This window comes from Aptenodytes patagonicus, chromosome 3 (genome assembly GCF_965638725.1).
Source record: "Aptenodytes patagonicus chromosome 3, bAptPat1.pri.cur, whole genome shotgun sequence".
Taxonomy (NCBI): domain Eukaryota; kingdom Metazoa; phylum Chordata; class Aves; order Sphenisciformes; family Spheniscidae; genus Aptenodytes; species Aptenodytes patagonicus.
Genome location: NC_134951.1, coordinates 118,129,063 through 118,150,255, shown reverse-complemented (window position 1 = coordinate 118,150,255; position 21,193 = coordinate 118,129,063). Strand labels below are relative to the sequence as shown.

At 39.0% G+C, this 21,193-nt stretch overlaps 1 protein-coding gene across 1 annotated transcript in view; it reads right to left on the bottom strand.

Annotated features, from left to right (window-relative positions):
• SOS1 (SOS Ras/Rac guanine nucleotide exchange factor 1) overlaps positions 1-21,193 on the bottom strand; it is a 52,321-nt gene that overhangs the window by 21,052 nt on the left and 10,076 nt on the right. Inside the window, exons 3-8 of the mRNA XM_076334888.1 lie at positions 19,414-19,545; positions 18,702-18,866; positions 14,807-15,016; positions 14,158-14,301; positions 10,188-10,298; positions 9,980-10,078 (exon numbers count right to left, since the gene is read on the bottom strand). Coding sequence (XP_076191003.1) covers positions 9,980-10,078; positions 10,188-10,298; positions 14,158-14,301; positions 14,807-15,016; positions 18,702-18,866; positions 19,414-19,545 — 861 coding nt within the window. The remainder of the gene's footprint in view (positions 1-9,979; positions 10,079-10,187; positions 10,299-14,157; positions 14,302-14,806; positions 15,017-18,701; positions 18,867-19,413; positions 19,546-21,193) is intronic.

The following is a 21,193-nucleotide window of genomic DNA, read 5'->3' as shown; positions in this document are numbered from 1 at the left end:
CTAACACAGATGCATTGTGCCTAGCATAAGGCAGAACAAAAATGGCCCATATCCCAAAAGAAGAAAGTTTTTGACATTTGGAAAAATCTCAGAAGAAACCTGTGCAAATGTAGGCTAACATGTATAAGTGGAGCGCTAAACCAAACAAACAGAAAAATAAAGCCCTATAAAGTAATCAGGAATTTTCTCAAATGTAGCACCTTATCAACTCAAATACCTGGGAAAAAATTACTCCTTGTATGTTCTCTTCAGAAACATACTGGTACAGATTAACGTTCATTACTGCAAAGCATTCTGCTCCTGTGTTGAGTTTATAAAATGCTTTTTACAGCAATTTCTCTCCAGTTGCAAAAATTTTGGTATTCATCACAGGAAAGTCCATGTCCAAAAGCAAAACACATGCTTGTATACCAGTGCTGGAGAGAAAGCAATTGTTTAAGACTAACATTTCCCCATCAGGACCCACTGGAAGTAACCCATATTTCCAACTGTATATACAAACTAAATCAAAGTCCAGCGAGTGTAATTATGCTCCAGGTTTAACATTTAGGAAGTAGTGTGTAGAAGCATGCATCTTCTTAAGTGCAAGACCAACACAAATGGCAAATCAGACAGTGCTGTGAACTACTATGAAGACACTTCTCTGCACACAGAAAAGGAATTTGAAAGTTTATATTCTAGCATTTTATAATTACCATAAACTGCTATCAAAAAGAATCTTAGTCAGAACTGAGCTTAAATTACAGCAATGACTTTCATCTTACGCTGCCCCCAGACAGTTTGGAAGAGGAGGTTATGGAAAGTGAAATGGCATCACTGGAAACACATCCAAGTTTCTCTGCAAATCCCACTGACTCTTCTATAGCTGTGCAGTGCCCCCTAATGAACGAATTGGGTAGATGCTAAATAAAAGTGTGCTTTTTTTTTTATAAAGTGTCCTGTGAAGAATACTGTATTATTATGGGAAGAAGGTGCAGATTTCTGATTATCAGTAGTATTACAGTCATTGTATTTTTTAATAATCTTATGAGAAAATATTGGTTTATAATGATTGTAATGATTCACAATACTACAGGCGCAGTATCCTGGCCATTCAAGGAAAACAAACTTGGAAAATAGACTGCTAAGGGAAATTTCTAATAAAAAAAGTACTCTACATTCTAGGCTGCAAGCTCTGAAGAGGTATCAAGAAGTGGAAGACAAGGTATTTTGTTCTACCTGTTGCATAACACAAGGATTAGATATTTATAAAACCAGGAAATTCCAAACAGATACAAAAGAAATCCTCCTCATGCAGTGCAAAATTAGACTATGGTAGTCCTTCTATTACACTGTCAGGGAAACGTCTATCTAGAAAGACAATGACAGAAAATACATTTATACTTACGATGAGAATATGCAGATATAACAATACTAGTAGGTGTCACAATGGATATAAAATCTTGTACTTCAGGGCTTACATCACAATATAGACTTCTGTCTTCCTAGAATATTATCCTAAATCTAACCACTGAAATTTGTGAACTGCAGGTTCCCCAATTCATCTGGGAGGAGAGATCACAAATCAGCTTCTATACACAACAGCATATGGGAGGCAAGAAAATCACAATTGAATTTGCTTAACTTAAGCATAACTCAAGATCACTTGATTGTAGCTGCTAATGATACTTACTGCCCCTCAGAATATTAATCCAAGAAGTTTAGTGCGTGTGTTCCCATGTTACAAGTGGAAGCCACACACCGCAGTACTCAGAACAACGAGCTCGAACTACTGCTTCTTCAGAGAAACCTCTTCAAAACCCACTATGTAATTTCTTCAGACATCCTGAAGCCCACAGCAAGGCAACAAAACACTTGCATAGCTGGCAAAGCAAGCCTGATCTGCAGCGTGACCTAGCTGGAAATGCTACATGAGTAAGCAACATTCACAAGAACTTGAAGTGCACTGACACCAGTTACTCCAGCTTCTGTTCTAATGCCTCACCATTTTCTTCAACATGTTTCTGAGAATGGCGTACCTCCCAAAAGGCAATCCTGAAACAGGCTATTTTATGATCAAGAATAAAAATGAACCGGGCTTCTCTGACAAATGCAGGCAGGCAGGTCTGCTGGCACTTTGCCACAAAACAACTCTGGAAGCTGTCTCAATAGCATTGAGCTGCCCAAGAGCTCTTTCTGATTTTTTGCAATTCCTCCAAATAATAAAAGCTCTGTCCAAAGCAGCAGTATGCTGGGAAAAAAGTGCTCTCATATCCAGAAACTTTTAATTTTTAGAAAGCATCAGGAAATCATCTGGAACAGCAAATGGGGACAACTGCAGGGAACACTATACAATTCTGGAAAATGCTAGCAGTCTAAAAGGCACTTCACACTTGAAGCTTAAAGGAAACTCCATGTGCCGTATTGCTGGACATACATACACAGATTTAATGCATTGGAATTTCAAAAAGTAATTTTGTTTTCATATAAACTCAGACAATCTTGAGCACAGTGCAGTAGAAATATGCATACATTTATATAACTGTTTATTTAGATTTACATTACAGCAGGAGTGTTATTTGCATTAAGAGTGGAACAGAACTTAACATATTACTGAAGTAATGGTAAAGACTTTTTCTCCACTCAAAAGTTTAACTATGCCTTCTCAGTTTAATTTTAAAAAGTTACATTAAAGCACATAATCTTACATAAACATGTCAAATATCAAACCTCAGATATCAGATATTTAGTTACAAAAAGCCTCCAGCATTCTCTTGGAAGTACATTTTAAAAGAGAGAGAAGATAAAAAGCCCTCATCTTTTATTTCACATTAAGTTTTAACTCACAATGTAAAATACGGTCAGCCCATTGGGAAGCATACTGTACAAGTAAAGCATTGAAACAGAGGAATAAAAGAAGCATTTCAACTTTTAGTACACGCTTCCCTGTTCTTTCACGGCTTCACTATGTGACTTAAAATAGACCTCAAAGATATGTGGAAAATTTAAGTACATCAAACTTCACCTGAGCCCAAAAAAGTGAAACCATTTGGACTAAAGAAACGTGAATTTAAGGAATTGCTACTTTGATTACTCAATGTGGATGCTCTTATTTGGGGAGGGAGGGAATGAAATTAAAATAAACCTGTTTCAGAAATAAATTACACTACTCTGAGTTAAGTGCCACTTTTCAAATCAGGATGGACACTGAGGAAGAGTCAGGAAGAGTTATTCAGAAATATATAACACACAGAAGTCTGTCAGTTGACATTTCACCAATTCAACAGTTCAAAGTTTTCTGTAACAGGTTTCTTATGTGGCCAGTTTGCCACTAGCACCCCCATGAATGGGTATAGCCTGTCAGGAGTCCATATTTCAGATTAGGTCTGCTCAAGTGCTACTAGAGCCTGCTAGGTATTTCAACTGGTGTCTGCTCAGCAGGAAAGTGTATTTTTGCTCTCAGTTTCTGCAACTGGGAAGGGATTCATGTACGTGAGCAATTCTCATTGAGCTTACACAATCAACATTTCCTTCATCAAGGAACAGATACAAAAACAAAGCCTTGTTTTCAAATAAGTTCCTTGATGTTCTCATAAAACCATTTCCTAAACATTCAGACTTTTTGTAGGCTGCCATATATGCATTTTATATGCCCAGATTCCATTACTAGGGAAGTGGCTACTTTGTTTACAGGAGGCCTTGTCTTCTCAGAGTATGGAAAACCCATTTGCTCTGCATTCTTCAAAAATACGTTTTGGGATTTTTTTTGCATATGCTGATGTCTCTTCCACAGCAGATTCATTACCTTTCTGCAACAAACGTACAAGTTCACACAGATCCTTCCAGAGCCTTCATGCTCTGAAATTCTCTTCTTACTGTCACTTTGGTTTGTCTCATCATTATTAGCAGACCTGCAGAATACATTAGAAATTTAAAATTCATAATTATGTTGATAACATAATTATCTAACATTCAGTTAGATCAGTATTTGAAATATCACAAAATATTTACCTATGTACTTCCACACTTGTAATTGAGGTCTTCCATTTTCTTCCCCCAAATTTTCCATCATAGTAAAGACAATTCAATTTGAAAACATCTTCCCTTTCTCTTTTGTAATTCCAAATTGGATTACAATCCACTTTCACTGCTTCGACACAATTCAAGTCTGATCTTTGCTAGGCAAGTCTGCAAGGCCGTAAGCTCAACTGGATGGCACCTCTATGTTTGGATAGAAATGTATGAATTTTTGAACGCTACATAAGATGAATTCACAATTTCAGAGATCATTCTGGGAAGCAACAGTAGAACCCTGTTGATTTTAAGAGGAACCCTGTTAATGAAGGAAAAAACAGCAGAGGAAATAAGGGATGACAAGTGGAATCCTATCTGTAGACTTGGTCTACAGAAACCATGAATGCAGCTTGGTTTACTTGTGTTTGTTATTTCCTACATCCTTCCATCGGTTTCTGCTGAAGATATCAAAGTTTCAACAGAAAACATAGGCCTCCACTGCTATAAGAATAGTGCTTATAACAGAGAAAGCATGCTGGTAGCGGGACTAAATCCACAGTTCCATGTCCAGAAACATTTCCACTGAAGAAATCAAGTATGTGAAAGTCTCAACCATACCGCTACCTCTCTCTGAGGATCTCCCTTTTGTACAGGTGACAGGAACAGAAGCAGGAGAAGAGGACACGGAAATATACTACAGCTATTAAAAGACTATACAGCAATACAAGTGTATCAGGGACTATATCATGACTGCCACAGTCACAAAAACTAATGTCAGGATTTTCAATTACAGGAGTTGAAAATCTCAGCTACAATGGACTTTTAACATTCAATCCTCGATGGATTACTTGTGTCAAAACTTTTATTTTGAGGGGGGGAAAAAAGGATCAAAATCTGTCCAAGTTCCTGTAACACCCATCTATTTTCATGAGAGCTTGGCCTTGGGTGTTCAGCATAAGCTGCTGCCATGTAAGCTAAAGAGCTATTTACCATCATTAGCAGCAGTCACTGAAAACCAGGAACAGACCACCAGCCCCAGAGAACAGTCTGCCCCAGTACAGCTCTCCTAATTCCTACAGTACCGGGGAGAATTTGCCCTGCAGGTATTCCTAGAAAATGGATCAGAAAACAGGACTCTGGAACCCTACAGTTAAACGCATAAGTGAAGTCAAAAGTCGGAGTTCAGTTAGTCTTCATTTGACTCCCCAAAGTCAAATTCATAGACTCCCCATCCAGATAAGAACAGTCTGGCCCTGTGCCATCCTACTCCCTGCCTCAAGGCATCAAAGTACAGCATTTGTTGGTCCAGCAGCAGATTAACAGTAACACAGCAGATTAACAGTAACAACAGTAACAATAAACTGAGGACTGTAAGCAAAGTGGAAGGAGGAATTTTTTACTTTTACATTTGTTAGATTTTATCCAGCTTTTGCAGAAAAGCAGTTTTAGTGGGACAATGGAAAAAATATTTTCCAAGGTAATTAGTTCTCATTAGAAAATTCCCTGGAAAGAGACATCTGCTTCTCGAAAGCCCAGATACATCCTGTGTAAAAAGAAAAAAGCTATACAACAGAACATCCAACTCCATAACAGATGACATAAGACATTGACAAATGAAGTGATACACATGCGCATATACGTATCTGATACAAACACATCAGAAATCCATCAACAAGTACCACAGCTAGAAGGAAGAAAATTAAATACATTCTGAATAACTTTTTCAATTAAAGAGTTACCTCAGAGAGCCAAATTAGTTAGATTAACCATAACCAAGTTTGTGGAAAAAGTGCACACACACACGTGTGACAAAGTTTTATTTTCCCCTATCATCTTCCCTTCGGCTGCCAAACACACAGCTGACTTAAAGCATAAACCCACTAGCATTTAAAGGAGAAAAGCAAGGGAAATACTGTCAATGAAACCACACAAGCAAGAAAAATACAGAACCTGGCTTTATCACCTCCAACTTCTACCCTAAGGCACAACTTATGTACCTTTACAACATTGCAGTTGTAATACTTCATAGCTTAACCATATGAAAAAGTTGCTTAAATTTTTCACCTACTGTCACATTCTAGGAAATCTCTTCTTAGACTTGAGACCAATTTTTACATCACCCCAGCTTTTTCTCCCAAGAAACACTCAAATACGCTTTGCGGTCCTTATCACACACTAGCAACAGTTTGGTCAAGCTACATTTCCTCCAGCAGATAGGCCTTCATCTGTCACAGAGACATAAAATTGCACATTATCTCCAGTGGATGTAAAAAAAAAAAGTCATCCTCATCTGCAGTATGTATTTACAAATACATGTAAAACAGTAATACTTCTGCTTTTACTTTTATTTCAAAACAGTATTGCACATACAAGTTACTGTTTGGAAATAAGCACACCAAAGTGATCCTTTGCTGACACTAAATAAATACTTTCTTAAAATAATTCATGACTAGTCTGAATCTGTGATTTTCTGTTTTTAATATTAATTGAAGGAGACTTTAAAAATCGACTAAAGCAAGAGAACCTGTTAATTACAGTGCCTGTACTAAATACAAGCAACACAGACAATGTTTTGAGACAATGATCTATAATTGCAGATACCGTAAAACTTTGCAGATTGCCAAAGTTCAACTAATTAAGACTCAGTGATTCTCCACCCTGGGCTGGGTTACACCAGTTACAGATGGGATCGCAAACCAACTTCATTAAATTTGTTACACTCTGGATCATGAGCCTGGCTGAAACAAGGCTGAGAATCAAAATGAAGTCAAAGCCCAAAATAGTTTGAGATGTGTTGCCCAACACAAACACACAGCAAGAGACTTACGGGATCAACCTAAAGATACTCTAGTCCTACACTACTAACATTTCACCACCCTGTGCCTTCTCCAGCAACATATACCAAATTTAATACCATCAGGTTGGGAAAAGGGTAGTTTCTTATCTTGGAAGACCTTGTCAAATCAGATTTTTTTTTTTAAGTTACATTAGCATAGTGAAAGAGGAAGACGAAAAACATTTAATTGAGGAGTATTTCTACTCGAGCTGAACTGCCAGTCAGTAAAGACTGGCAAGTTATTTATCGCCTAAGAACAAAGTTTTTAAAAATAAATAAAACACACTAGATGCTGTTGTGAAATGAAAGCATCCTGAGAATTTAAGATCATTATAGGTAGAATTCCAACTAAAAAATATTTGCAAAGAGACAAGAAGTTTCCATTCATAAGTCATGGGAGCCAAGTCTGCACTTCATTTAAAAAAAAATCTAGCTAGCTCTCCTGTTTTCCAGAACATATTATTTTATCTAAGCAAAGTTTATATATGCTTTAAGCCACTCCTACTTGGAAAAAAAGGAATTTTTAAGTAATCTTCTATTTACAAAGAAAGGAGAGAGTATCACACATGCACACAAATTTACAGCATCTGAAACAGTGCCCAATTCAATTTAAAAGTCTTGTAAACTTCTTTCTTCAACAACTCAAGGTCATAAATAACTGCACTATTTGTACCACCCTACCTTTCACTTAAGAGTCCACATTTAGAAAAGCCTATTCATATTTTCTACAAATTTGCAGAAAAGCACAATCTTACATGAAGCTGCGATTTTATATAGTTAGTTTTTTATATAAACGTTTGGGGACTTTCAGGTTGGTTGAAGGAAAACACAGCCCTTAGTCATATGCTAATTTTCCAACAAAGTTACAGCAAGGAGCTTCAGCTAAAAATAGAATATGTATTTGTGCATTTCTGGTGCCCTGCCAAACCTCAGGAAGGCTTTAGTTTCTAAATAGGATAACCATTAGTGGATAGAAATTTACTTTTTTTGTAGTCTGCATAGTTAGAAGGTAACTTTGAGATGCATTTTAAATAGATAACCTCAAAGTATGCAAGATTACACAACATAGCTCCAAGAAAAATGCTAACCCCTTTATCCTTAAGCATATCTACATTCAAGAGAAATAAAATGTTTTTTCCACATACTACTTCACCAACATTTTGTCTCTTCATACCAAGAGATCCATTTTCATAGCATTTTTAACTTGATTATTCATAGATATGCCTGCAATCACTAAATCAGGTCTCTCACCATGCAAAAGAATTCAATACAACCTTGCATCAATGAAATTGTCAGTAGCATATGGCTAAATAATTCCACCAATACCCTTCCGTAGCAAATACCCTTCCGTCAGGCCATTTTTAAGTATAACCAAGCTGGAATCTGTTTGAAGATTCCAGATATAAAAAAGAAAATGCTATTGCCAGCAGAGACTACTTGAGGGAGGGATTCATATGCTGTGTGCACATGTATATACTAATTGACAGATGAAGCTACTGCCATGAGAGCTAATATCTCTCTCCATGTGCTCCTATTATCCATCACTAGCTATTACATGTATCACATCTGACAGACCACAGTGACGGGTGTCTCACTAAAATGTGAGATGAGCAACACAGTGGGAATAAAACCTGGAAGGTTATGATATACAGAACAAAATCTAACCCAACAGTATCAAATTTACACAAGATGGAGGGGCGTGTGTGTAGAGCATGAATGAGAAAAGACAAAAATTTTACATAAAACAGGTCAGGAGTTGCAAAAAGACTGATAACCTTCTGGAGGCGGGCTTAAGCTTAGACTCCAGTTTGCCTTAAAAAAGGCGAACATGAGCTGCTCCCTATTTCCGTAAGCGCACATGCCCTCTTTCCCCCAGTAAAATTACCGATGACAAGAAGCAACACAGGATGCCTGTGTGTCAGACAACATTAATCCTTCATGCTTTGTCTATTACGTAAGACAATACCATGTTCACATGGAAGTATGCAAAGGCCACTAGGTACTGCATTTTGAGACTGTGTGATAAAAGCATGAGCAGAGAAACCTTAGGTCTGTGCAGGTCTTTAGCAAACAAAATGCAGACAAGCTGTATCATACCTCCCTTCCAATGGACTATCATGAAAGGAAATGCTTAGTATGTTAAAGGTGTCTGAAAAGTCAGACTAAACCCATGAGCTAGACAAACAGATCAAGCATACGTTCCAAAAGTCAAAAAAAAAAAAGCCTGTTATGCAAGGTGAGCTACGTGCCAAAGCTGTACGCGTAGATCTAAATCAGTAAAAATGGTGTTAAAACTGTAGACACTTAGACTCAAAGATGACCTAACTACTGGGTTATCCCAAGACAACCAACCAAATGTTCAAGAAAAACACACCCAGATTTCTTCAAAAGAGCAGAGGTTTTTTTTACTTCTGATCCAAATTTCCCCAAGTAACGAACACTGTATCCCTTCCCATTAAGTCCAAATGAAGATTCTACTTGAAAGTTTTCCTCAAAACGCTCTACACTGCTTAAAGATTATTATTCAATGCTAACTGATAAATGCCCCAGAAAAACATTCTGTTGCTATTTTCTTTACATGCGTATGTTAGAGTCTTTACTGTTACCCTACCAATGTGACATCTTATTAAAAGAAGCCCAAGAAGTGTATTTATCAACCAAGCCTCCCCTTTGAAGGAAGGGTATCACCTTTACAACCACCATGGGAGGTGCACTGCAAAAACACTGAAGCCTTTATGAAAATAAAATGAAGTCTGAAAGGAAATCTTACTGTGATTTTAAATTTACAAAGTAACAGCTAGAGAAAGCCTTGGACATTTTCTGTAATACGCCATTTGCCATTGTCTCTTACCACTGTTGAAACAATCATTCCAAGAATATGAGTACCTAGATCTCTACTGCTTTCTAAATTAATAGTAACTTGGTTATTCAACACAAATCATTAGCTGCTGTAAAACTTCCATGAAATTACAAGCTGATACTCAGTTAGTTATAGCATGCACCAGAGCATATAACCTGTTTTTCTTTCATCATAACAGTTTCATTATTCACATTCTAGTAAAAGGTTTTACACGTAACTGAGCACACAAAGCTCTGGTATCCAACACTGAGAATTATGAAAAAAACATCAGATTGACACAACATTCTTACTTTTAGCAGTTCAAAATAATGAAGACAGTGGTAAACAGGGGCAAGGAGCAGCCGGGGTAGAACATACTGAACAGCTTCTTTAAAGCCTTCACCTATTGACTAGAAACAAAATAAGTTTCAGTCTTAAAACAATAGAAGTATTGAAGCAACAATATAATTTAACTAGAATAGGAATATCAATAATATGGCTTACTTAAAAGAAAGTTACCTGTAAATAAAATGCTGCTCCTGGCTTTGATAACTGACTTAGAAAATGATCATGAAAACCAGGTCGCAAAATATCTTGTGCATATGACTCATATGGATCAAATGCTAGTTCCTAAGAAGAAATACAGAACAATTTTACAAGAGTGATTTAATATCTAAACATCATATTTCTTAAAGAAAATATATACGCTACATAGGAGAGACTTTTCTGCATACTTTTTCCAAAACATCTATAGAGAAGAATCAATACTTTTATGTGCACAGACTCATAGAGTAATTCAGTCTGGAAGAGATCTCTGAAGGTCAACTGGTCCAATTCCCTGTTCAAAGCAGGGCCCACCTCAGGGCCAAAGCCAGATCCAGCGTCAAAGCTAGCTGAGGTTGCTCAGGGTCTCGTCCAGTTGAGTTCTGAGTACCTCCAAGAACGGAGGCACCAAAAACGCTCTGGGCAGCCTATTCCAATGTTCAATTGGTTTTGTTGCATGTTTTTTTCCCCCAGTATCTAATCAGGATTACTCATTTTACCATTCTCATGCTCTCTCTCATCTCACAGTTCTCTACTGTGAACCCCCAGTAAGAGCCTGCCTCAGTCTTTTCTACACCTTCCCTTCAGGTAACTGAAGACAGCAATAAGATGTCCTTCCTCAGACTTTTCTTTTTAAGACCAAATAAACTCAGTGCTCTTAACCCTCTTTGTACATCATGGGCCTTAACTCCTTAATCATCATGGCAACCCTCATGTATAAGCATATCTTGTACTAGGAAGACCAAAACTGGACACAGTACACCAGATGTGGTCTCAAGTGCTACACAGAAATGATCCCTCAACCTGCTGGCTACACTTTTCCTAATATAACCCAGTAGGCAGTTAGCCTTCACTGCCGATTCCTGAGGACCTCCAATCGCTGTCGAGCAGCACTGCTCCTCAGCCAGGCAGCTGGACCATTGCATGGGGTTGTTTGGTCCCAGGTGCAGAACTTCATGTTTGCCTTTACTCAACTCTATGAGGTTCCTGCAGGTCCATTTCTCCAGCCTGTCAGGTCCCCCAAAAAGTAGCCCTGTCCTCCTGTGCGTCCCCCCACAATCTGGCATCACCTACCAACTTGTGTGCACGAGACAGACTGTCTCCCACAACATTAATACAGACATTAAACAGTATCAGCCCCAGTATCAAACCCTGAGGAATGCCACTTAACCCTTGGCCTCCAGATGGACTCTGTATTGCTGATGACAGTGCTTCAAGCCTGACAGTCCAGCCAGTTTCCCACCCACTCTATAATTCAACCAGCTAGTCTACATCTCACCAAGCTGACTATAAGGATACTATGAGAGACTGTGCTGAAGGCCTTGCTTAAGTTCAGATAAGGGATATTAACTGCTCTTCCCTTTGTCCATGGAGTCAGCCATCTCCTTTTAGAAAGCAATCAAGTTCGTCAGGTACAGTTTGTCCTTCGGCAATCTGTACTGGCTGTTGCCAATGACCTTCTAGTCCTTCACATGGCTGGATGTGAATTCCAGAAAGATTTGCTAATCTTCTCAGGGACTGAGGAGAGGCTGACCAGCTTCTAGTTTCCAAGATCCTCCTCATCAGTCTTTTTGAGATTGGGCATAACACTTTATCACCAATCACTGGAGACCTGCACAACTCACCACTAAATTTCAAGAATTCTAGACAGTGGCCTTGCAATGACATTAGCCAGCTGCCTCAGCATCCTGTCCTGCCCCATAGGCTTGCATATATCCACCTTAGATCAATAGTCCCTAACTTAATCTTTGACTTTCACCTCTCTCCCTCGATCTTTGGTAGCAGACCTAACTGGGAAACCTAGAAGCACATCTTGCCAGTAAAGACCAAGCAAAAGAGACTTGAGTACCTCAGTCCATTCCATGTCCTCCAGCACAGGGTCTCTCACCTCATAAGCAAGATACCCATATTTTCTATCATCTTCTTTTTCATGTTATTTTACCTATACAAGCCCTTCTTGCTTTGCTTCACATTCCTCACCAAGTTTAACTCCAGCTGAGCTGCAGCCCTCAATACCATTCCACCTGCCTAGACAATGCTTCTACATTCCTCCTGGGAAGCCTATGTTTCTTTTTGAATCATAGAATCATTTAGGTTGGAAAAGACCCCTAAGATCGAGTCCAACTATAAACCTAACACTACCAAGTCCATCACTAAACCATGTCCCTAAGCACCACATCTACACGTCTTTACCTCCAGGGATGGTGACTCAACCACTTCCCTGGGCAGCCTGTTCCAGTGCTTGATAACCCTTTCAGTGAAGAAATTTTTCCTCATGTCCAATCTAAACCTCCCCTGGCACAACTTGAGGCCATTTCCTCTCGTTCTATCACTTGCTACTTGGGAGAAGAGACCGACACCCACCTCGCTACAACCTCCTTTCAGGCAGTTGTAGAGAGCGATAAGGTCTCCCCCTCAGCCTCCTTTTCTCCAGATCAAAACAACCCCAGTTCCCTCAGCTGCTCCTCACAGGACTTGTTCTCTAGACCCTTCACCAGCTTTGTTGCTCTTCTTTGGACATGCTCCAGCACCTCAATGTCTTTCCTGTAGTGAGGGGCCCGAGTTTGGTTAAACAGGAAACTCCAAACTGCGCTTGTCCTTGCCTCCTGCTACACCTACCCTTTTTCTTAGGGACTGGGAATGCATATTCCTTGTGCTTTCAACACACTGTCTTTGAAAATAAACCAGCTCTCCTGAGCCTTTCTACCCTCAAGGCAGCCACCAATGTGATCCTGCCTCCCAATTCCCTGAACAAGCTAAGTCTACTCTCCCAAAGCCCAGGGTCTTCAGCCTGCTTATCTCCTGCACTTTTCTCAGGACCTTAAACTCTACCATCGCTACCACCTGCGACCAAGCCTGCCATTAGCTATGATGTTCCTGCCAGTTCTTCCTTGTTCATGAGAAAGAGGTCAAGGGCAGCACCTTTCTCAGTTGGCCTATCAGCATGTGCCACAAAAGGCTGTTCCCAGTGCCCTCCAGAAATCTTCTGGATTACTTGAACCACAGTAAGTTGTCTGCCCAGCAGATGTCAGGAAGGTTATTCTCCTGAAAGAACCAGGGCCTGTGATAAGGAGATGACTCCTACTTGTTTAGAGAAGATTTTGGCCATTTGTCAACTGGGCAATCTTTGCAGGAAAAGCTTGACCACAACATGCCCTTTTGGTGGGCTCCTCCTCTGATCCTGATCCTTAAACATTCAACCAGCTCATCATTCATTCCATAACAGAGCTCCATGTATTTGAGCTGATCTGTTGTTAAGCCTCCTGGCCTCATCTTCCCCACCTGTCCTTCTTGAGTGCCTGTATTCATTCATACAGCCCTCCATCATGCAACCCTTCCTGCCATGTTGCTAATTCCAGTCACATGACAGCTCTGCAACCGTGCACAGACTCCCAGACCCTCTTATCTGTACATGAGCACATGCACCCTGGGGAAACAAGACACTTCAGATGAGCCTTTGGTCATCTCACCTTCTCAGGAGGAAGGTGCAAGAGCCTTTGTTGTCATGCTTTCTGTTATGCACGTCCCCTTCTCCTCTCAATTCTTTGATCTGCAAGCTTTGGTCTCCATGCACTAATGAGCCTAGTTCAAAAGCCTTCCTCACCAGCTTAGCAAGCCTGTTGGCAAAGAAGCCCTTGTTCCACTTTGTCTTTCCACAGCAATCTTGATCTATAGCCGATTTACAGGATACTTCCATTTCTGTTGAAGTCTAGTCACAGGTGTCATTCCTTCCACCCCATGCTCTCTAAAGTTTAAACAGGCCTATAAAACTGAGGTTTGGAGACTAAAAAGGTAAAAGCACTCTCAGAAATGGGCACTCTGTTCATCATGGTGGGGCTGGAAGAAGAGATCTCAACCTAAACAAAGGCAGCTAGAACTTAGCATCTAAGTGCAAATCATTAAAATACATATGAATAGCAAAAAAAAACCCCAAGTATTTTCTTACCTCCGCCATGTCTTCAAAACAGCTGCCTACTAGTGGATGAGGACTACCTTCATCTGTCATTTCAACAGTGTCTTCTATATGACCCAATAACTTCACACTAAGTTCATGAATGTCTGATATACGACTAAATATATTTTCCACATCCTTGAAAAAGCAACAGAACCAGACAAAAATCAACAGGGAATCGGATACAATTTCTAAGAGGAAGAATGTTATGTGCAAAGATACTCTGTTATGATATAAAAGTCAGGCGCTTCCTGAAGTCAGACAAGATTTTACAATATATTTTATTATATACTTTCTGTATGGTTTATATAAGATCATAGAATTTATTTTTAAAATAATGACTATATATGTATAAATATATAAAAATTTACAATTATTCAAACATGGCAAAGAACAAGTGACAAATCTTAAATTACAGGCCTGCAAGTGAATATAGTAAATTGGGTGGTTTCTTCCACAGTTCTACAAAACCAGTGCTTCCCCACAAGTGCTCCTTTACTATTTCCATTTCAGAACTCGAGAGAAGTGCATCCTCTACTATTCATATGTTAAACTGGACAATAGTTAAGTTCTAGAAGTGTTCATCTAAATTTATAGATATTATAGTAGGGGATTTTTGTTTGTAGTTTGTAAAAATACTTACATGAGATGAAAACAGTTTGGAGTTGGAGGCATATGGCTCTCTAAAAACTCTGATAATGAGATTTAGTTCCCTTATATATTGTCGAACCTCTGCCATAAATGACTTTACTAGGTCATAATAGGTTTGCTCCCCTGAGGTGGAGGGTTCCTCATCAGATAAAGTTAGTGCACTTAAATCTTCTACATCTTGATGGAACATATCCATTAATACCTAGGTAACAAAGAGGGGGAAATCCACAAAATGAGAAGAACTTCTTTTCAAGACCTACCAGTAAGTTACCAGTAAAGGAAATCTATTATTCCCATAAAATCAGACTGATCAGCAGTAAGATCTATGTATTATCATTCTGCAATTGGTTGAGCATTACAAAAGCAATATTGCTATGAATTTGCAAGTCATTATTTGCAGTGGCAATTTCTGAAGAATTCCCAGTCATTTAGACGAATCCAGGCATCTCTCCAAGAACCTGGTCCTAAAATCAATTACAATTTTAAGAGGTCTATGAAGTATACAGACACATTTAGCTGTATTCTATTACTCTGAATTAGCCGTGCATAATCTAAATTTCTAAAGGTACTACTATATTATCTGAAGTCAAAAAGTGTGTGCATTTTGGCTTTTCAGCTTTAGCTTTAACAGGAAGTCACACATGATCATGCTCAGAACCCTGTAATCTATCTGTGATGAATACTGGCCTGCCCACACGCTGTACGTGGCCTGGTTTCTGTCCTTAGTAACTCCTGAGTTCTCCTGCTAAAACGGACCCTCAAAGAAGCGCACCAGCTTCAGAAAAGGTGGCAGTTACATTGCAGAACTACATAGACAAAAGAACCTCTAAAAACTTTGACTACCAGAGGTCCCAATTCATACCCAAGCAAGGCTTACCAAATGCAAGCAATTAATAATTCGAACTTCTCAAGAAAAGTAGATCACTGAGCACTTCTTCCAAACATGGTATTTGAGCCAGGAGTCATTACAATGACTTAGCAAGTGGCAAACAGAAATCACACTTTGGGTTGCTTCCATGATACTCAAAGAACATCTTAAAGGTAAACTAGATAAGTTGACTGCAAATTAGTAAAAGGCACCCTAATTTGAAGTATCTTTAGCAGAAAGAAAACCTAAAGCAGGTCCACAAACAATCTACAATGATGTAGATGTATTCTCACGCTAAATCCAAAACACAGCACTGTACCGGCTACTAGGAAGAAAATTAACTCCATCCAAGCCAAAACCAGGACACAAATCTTTACAACAAGCCAGCATAAGATGTAGTTCAACATACAAGATGACTTTGTCCTGGGATAGACAGATGGGACAGTATTTATAAACAAATCTCCTGCCCAGAGCTACACCCCTTCCAGGAAGTCATGAAGTGTATCAATGCATGCAAACTTCAAAATAAATTACAACTTAAGTGCTGCTTGCCAGCCTCCCTTCCGAACAGATGGAGGTGAAGCCATGGCAACCTACGCCTGTTACTGCAGAGACTGACATGACTGCTGTCAATCACTGAAAAGACTGAGGAAAAGACTGCAGGATCAAAGCTGTAAATACTCCTCTGAGAACTTCCCTAGGAGGGAAGGCTAACACATTAAACATGAACTAGAGTTTTTAAAATGGCAGAAAACAGAATGAAAAAGTATTTTTCAAAATAATTATAGAACTGGAGATCAAGAATTAAACTTCTGAACAAGCCACAAACAAACATGACATTTACCCTGGTATTTACAGTAAAAGCCTTCCTTCTTTAAAGCATATCACAGGTGCTTCTCCAGAAGACATGTCAGTTAACCAAGCTGTTGACTACTGATATTAGACAAATGAACTATTCTGCAAGAGAATACTTGGGGAATCTGTAAGTTCAAGAGATGGTCTGGTAGGTTCATCAGACTTGAATATTGGAAGAAACACACCTACCTAGAGCAGTCATTCTTCACCCAGGTCTTGTCCTAACACTCCTTAAAAATATACAGGTCTAGTGAAGAGGGAAATGGGCACACAGCAGGTTCTTTCTCCTAGTGACTCAAAGGTCCCTGCTACACACCCTGGTCTTAAGCTTCTCTGAAAGCAGAACAATGGACATTTTGCATTAAGACTGACTTCTGAAGCTCCAAGAACAGAAGGTGATTCATCTTTCAAAGCCAGTGAATGTACACGGAACTCAGGAGAATCCTAACTAATTCTGGGGAATAGGACATTATAGGGTCACTAGTGTAGGAAATTACATGGAATAATGCAGGTATTCAAGGAGGCCCCAACATTTATAACTTTACTTCACAGACGCAGTTCTAGCACATACTTGAGCTAGAAGATTCCAGGCTGTATTCACAAGGTGCATATCTCACTACTATGAAATCCACAGAAACAAATTAAAGTAATTATACCCCAGATACTGAATTCAGAGCAATCAGAAGCACGAGCAGATAGAAGAAAAACAGCTTGCATTTTAGTGGAGTTTGGTTTTTGCAGACAAGGCAAAATTTTCCAGATGGATGGATGGCACAAAAGCAAGTGTGAAAGTGCTTGAGAAAAAAATGATACACAGGGTCAAGAAACTGTTCTGGTTGTTTTGTTTCAAAAAATAAAAACAAGCAGAACATGTTATGGGTATGAACATAATATACTATGAAGTTTCTTGATGCAACTGGAAAGAAAACACCTTGGGAGCACCTTTCAATGGCTTGTTCTGCTGAGGCAGTAAACCAACAGGCCTGCTTTAGAGCCTTTCAAAAGTTTCTTCCGTGTACATATCAAAGAGTTCCTCCAATGCAATGTAATGGAAGTTCCTAAATCAACTTCACCATGGCTCTTCTGCTCACCACCTTTCCTAGGATAGAAAGAAGCATGCAGCAACAGCACTTGTTCCTGTTATTATTCTATGACAAATATTCAAACATACACCTTCAAACCCTGCCCTAATGACTCAGGCAGATATGCCCAAAAGCAAGAATGACCAAGACTACTGTCCTAACTGGGAAGTACTTGACTATTAAGACCTCACCAGATATCTTACGAGAGAGTAAAGAGAGGTGAAGAAAGTAGGATGGAAAAAAGCAAGCAGGAATGAGACAAAGGCATTCATTGAAACACAGAGACAATCCCAACTGAAGATATTGATTAACATAGATCAAGACAAAATACTGAAAAAGGTGATAAATCTGAAATCCCTGGACTTCAGCAAGATTAGAGATTCTTAAATCCCATCCTTTAAAGGATTAAATTCAAGCTTTGTTTTTTAAACAATGGAAAACTTGAGATGCTAATGAGGTGGCCACAGAAGGTAGAGTGCAAAGGCACCTGAAAGACAGACAGGGAACCTTGCTCTATCACTGCTGGAAAGAGAGGCAATTCCTGTCTGAACCTAATGAATCTTCTGAAGCTACAAGAACGACTAACTGCAGATGAAAGTATGGACGACTAAGGAGGATTAGGCTGAGATGCTAATGCAGGTGGGTTTTTTGTTTTAAAATGCTGGACCATCGAAACACTACTTTTCGCATGCAATACAGCCTTATTTATTTTGGGAGAACACCCAAGCTTAATTTCAGCCTTCTTTTTTCAAGCTACAAAATAAGGCTCCACTATTACAGCTTAGGAATGTTAAATTTTTAAGTTAGTGCTGCTTCACAATAATTTTTAAAGCATTCACACATTGTTGAGTTTAGGCAAGTGATATCAAAAGGAAGAGACACTTAACTATTAATAAGCACAAGCAACAGCTCTGTAATCTCAATGAGCTTTTTGGTAGCTTTATTACTGGAACCATATTTTATGGCAGTAATTTCTTCTTTCAAAGGTACGACACTCCATGTACTCAATAAGGAATAGACATTGTCCTCTCAAAACTTAACTAAAACTTCCTGTTAACATGAGAAACAAGAGTTAGGCTTACCTTATCAGCACACATTGCCACTTTAATATCTTGTTTTGTAATCTCATAATGTCTTATATTCCGCACATAATTCCCAACCAATTTTAAGATGTCTGCAGAAATGTATTCTAATACTGCCACTATGTAAACAGACACTTGGTGGTCAATTTTGTAGCCTAGAACTTCCTGAAAGGAAAAAAATAAGCGTTTCCAATGTTACTCAGTTGATGAAATACACACCGTAGGTTACAACTAAAACCAGTAAGTTTAAGACCCTACTCAATTAACATTCACCACATATCCACAGTCTACTTTAGTAATAGAAACACAGTAGTCTGTAGGCCTAGAGAAGAAACAGTGTCATTCTAGATGCTGCTCTATTAACTGTGGATGTGACAACAGCCAATGACTGTCCCAAAAACCTCACTTAAACATTTAGGGCTATTTCCAGAAGTTTCTTGAGCGTTTTCTCAGTCATGCAAAATGAAACAAGAAAAATCAAATTCATAGCAAAGGAGTTCTTGGCTTTGTCCAATAGAAAATTAGCTAATTTTTAAGTGAAAAAGAAATATATGCAATTAACTAAGCTGGAACACTTAAAATAAAACTTTGTACCAAACACAGATATTCTTATTCCTTTTTGTTTACATTTCAGGGAGCATACAGACATTACATGAAACAAAGGTGTCAACTTCTAATTGCATTCTAAAAGCAAGATTAAATCACTGCTTACCTTTAATAAGGGATGGATTTTTTCTACTGGGAGAGATAACGGATTTCTTCGTTTCCTCTTCTCAATAGCAGATTGGGCATCAGCTATTGCCCACTTATCAATAGGATGGGGAAAACTTTTTTGAACGCGATCCTTAAAAAAAACAGGACTAAAGGGTAAATGCACAATCTGAATGAGCTTAGCAATATTACTACATTATCAAATCACTTTCCATTACTTAACAAAGAAATGTTTGCTAATGTTAGTATTTCAACTATAAAAGCTTGTACAACATGCGTAAATGTTATCATTTTGGTACATGCTGCTCACTACATTCATAAGGCTGTATCAGAATATCATTATCATAGAATAATCTAGCACCCCAAATTTGAGAAATGACAGAATTAAGTTGCCATTGCAGGCACAGTTTGCTCCCCTTGCACACATGCCTGGTAATTCAGCATTTAAATACATGACTACATTTTATCCTAGCACTTTATTCCCTGTACAGAATGGTCACTGAATGAGATATGAGCTTTCTGTTTCTCCTTTACTGATCAGCACATGGTCCAGATTGTATACATGCAAACTGCTCTGACGATGGCAGTGAACATAACAGGAAAAGAGAAAGTCCAACAGCACCCACATATTTTAAAACAGTTTCATAGTCTACAGTTGGACCATATATGCCCCAGTTTATTTACTCCTTCCAGCAGTCAGGGTGCCTGAAGACACCTACACTCTCCCATGCATTGAATAACCCTCCTGCTGGAACTCACACACAGGTGTCTGGAGGTTCAAAAGCTTCATTGTTTTTGGTAGCCCTGGTGTTCAGAGATGCTAGAAATGTAATTTCTCAGATAACTTCACATTTTATTTTTTCAGACCACAGTTGCCACTGACTGTTTCGGTTGCAAGTGCTCACTTACGTAAATATGACCCCCATTTGAGCAACCATGAAATGAGGAAGATGGAAGTTAATGACCACATACAAAGAGCTGGTACAGGACAAAGTACACAAACAAAAACTTTCTGACAAAAAACTGGGACAGAATACAATTCTATAAAGGTGGCACCCAACTTTCCAAAGTACAGGCATTTCTTTTTCTCCCCTCATCATAACACTTCTGCAAAAGGAAAGGAGAGGTCCTACCAAAAAAAAAAAGTCTCATTCACTATCTAATACCAATTCGCTCCCCTAACATAGTCCAGCCTGCTGACTGAACAATGAAGGTATCCTGGGGGAAAAAATAAATGTGTATGACCATATAATTAAAGACAGCATCATTATGCATAAACACAAAAGGGGTAAATTGAGGTTGCTTGATCATCTCTAGGTCTTGCATTTCTCATCCTGACTTCACAGCCATAAGACTCATAATGCAACGCTGTGTGTCAAGTTTTTTGTTAGCATTGTTTAAAACACAGCATTAAACAACCTTCCACAAACCTCTTGTCTCTTGAGCTGCCAGACCAGGATGATGTTGCAAAACAGACCAGCCATTAAAGGGGACACTGGAACACCATTAGAGGTGTCAGTGTTCAAAAGAGAAGAGGAAGGATGAAATTCATGAATCTTGAACTCGGAGACAGCTACCTTTTTTTCTTTAAGGAGGTTTGGGGTGGCTTTTCGGGGGGGGGGGGGGGGGGGGGGGGGGGGCAGGCGGGGAGCGGGGGCATTGCCATTAGTCCACTTTCTTCAGAATGTGAGGAAGTTGCATCTTGTTTTGTTACCTAACCCAGCACAGGCACAGCCCCTGAGGACTGGAAACCAAAAGGCACATGGAGTCCGTAGCTTGGC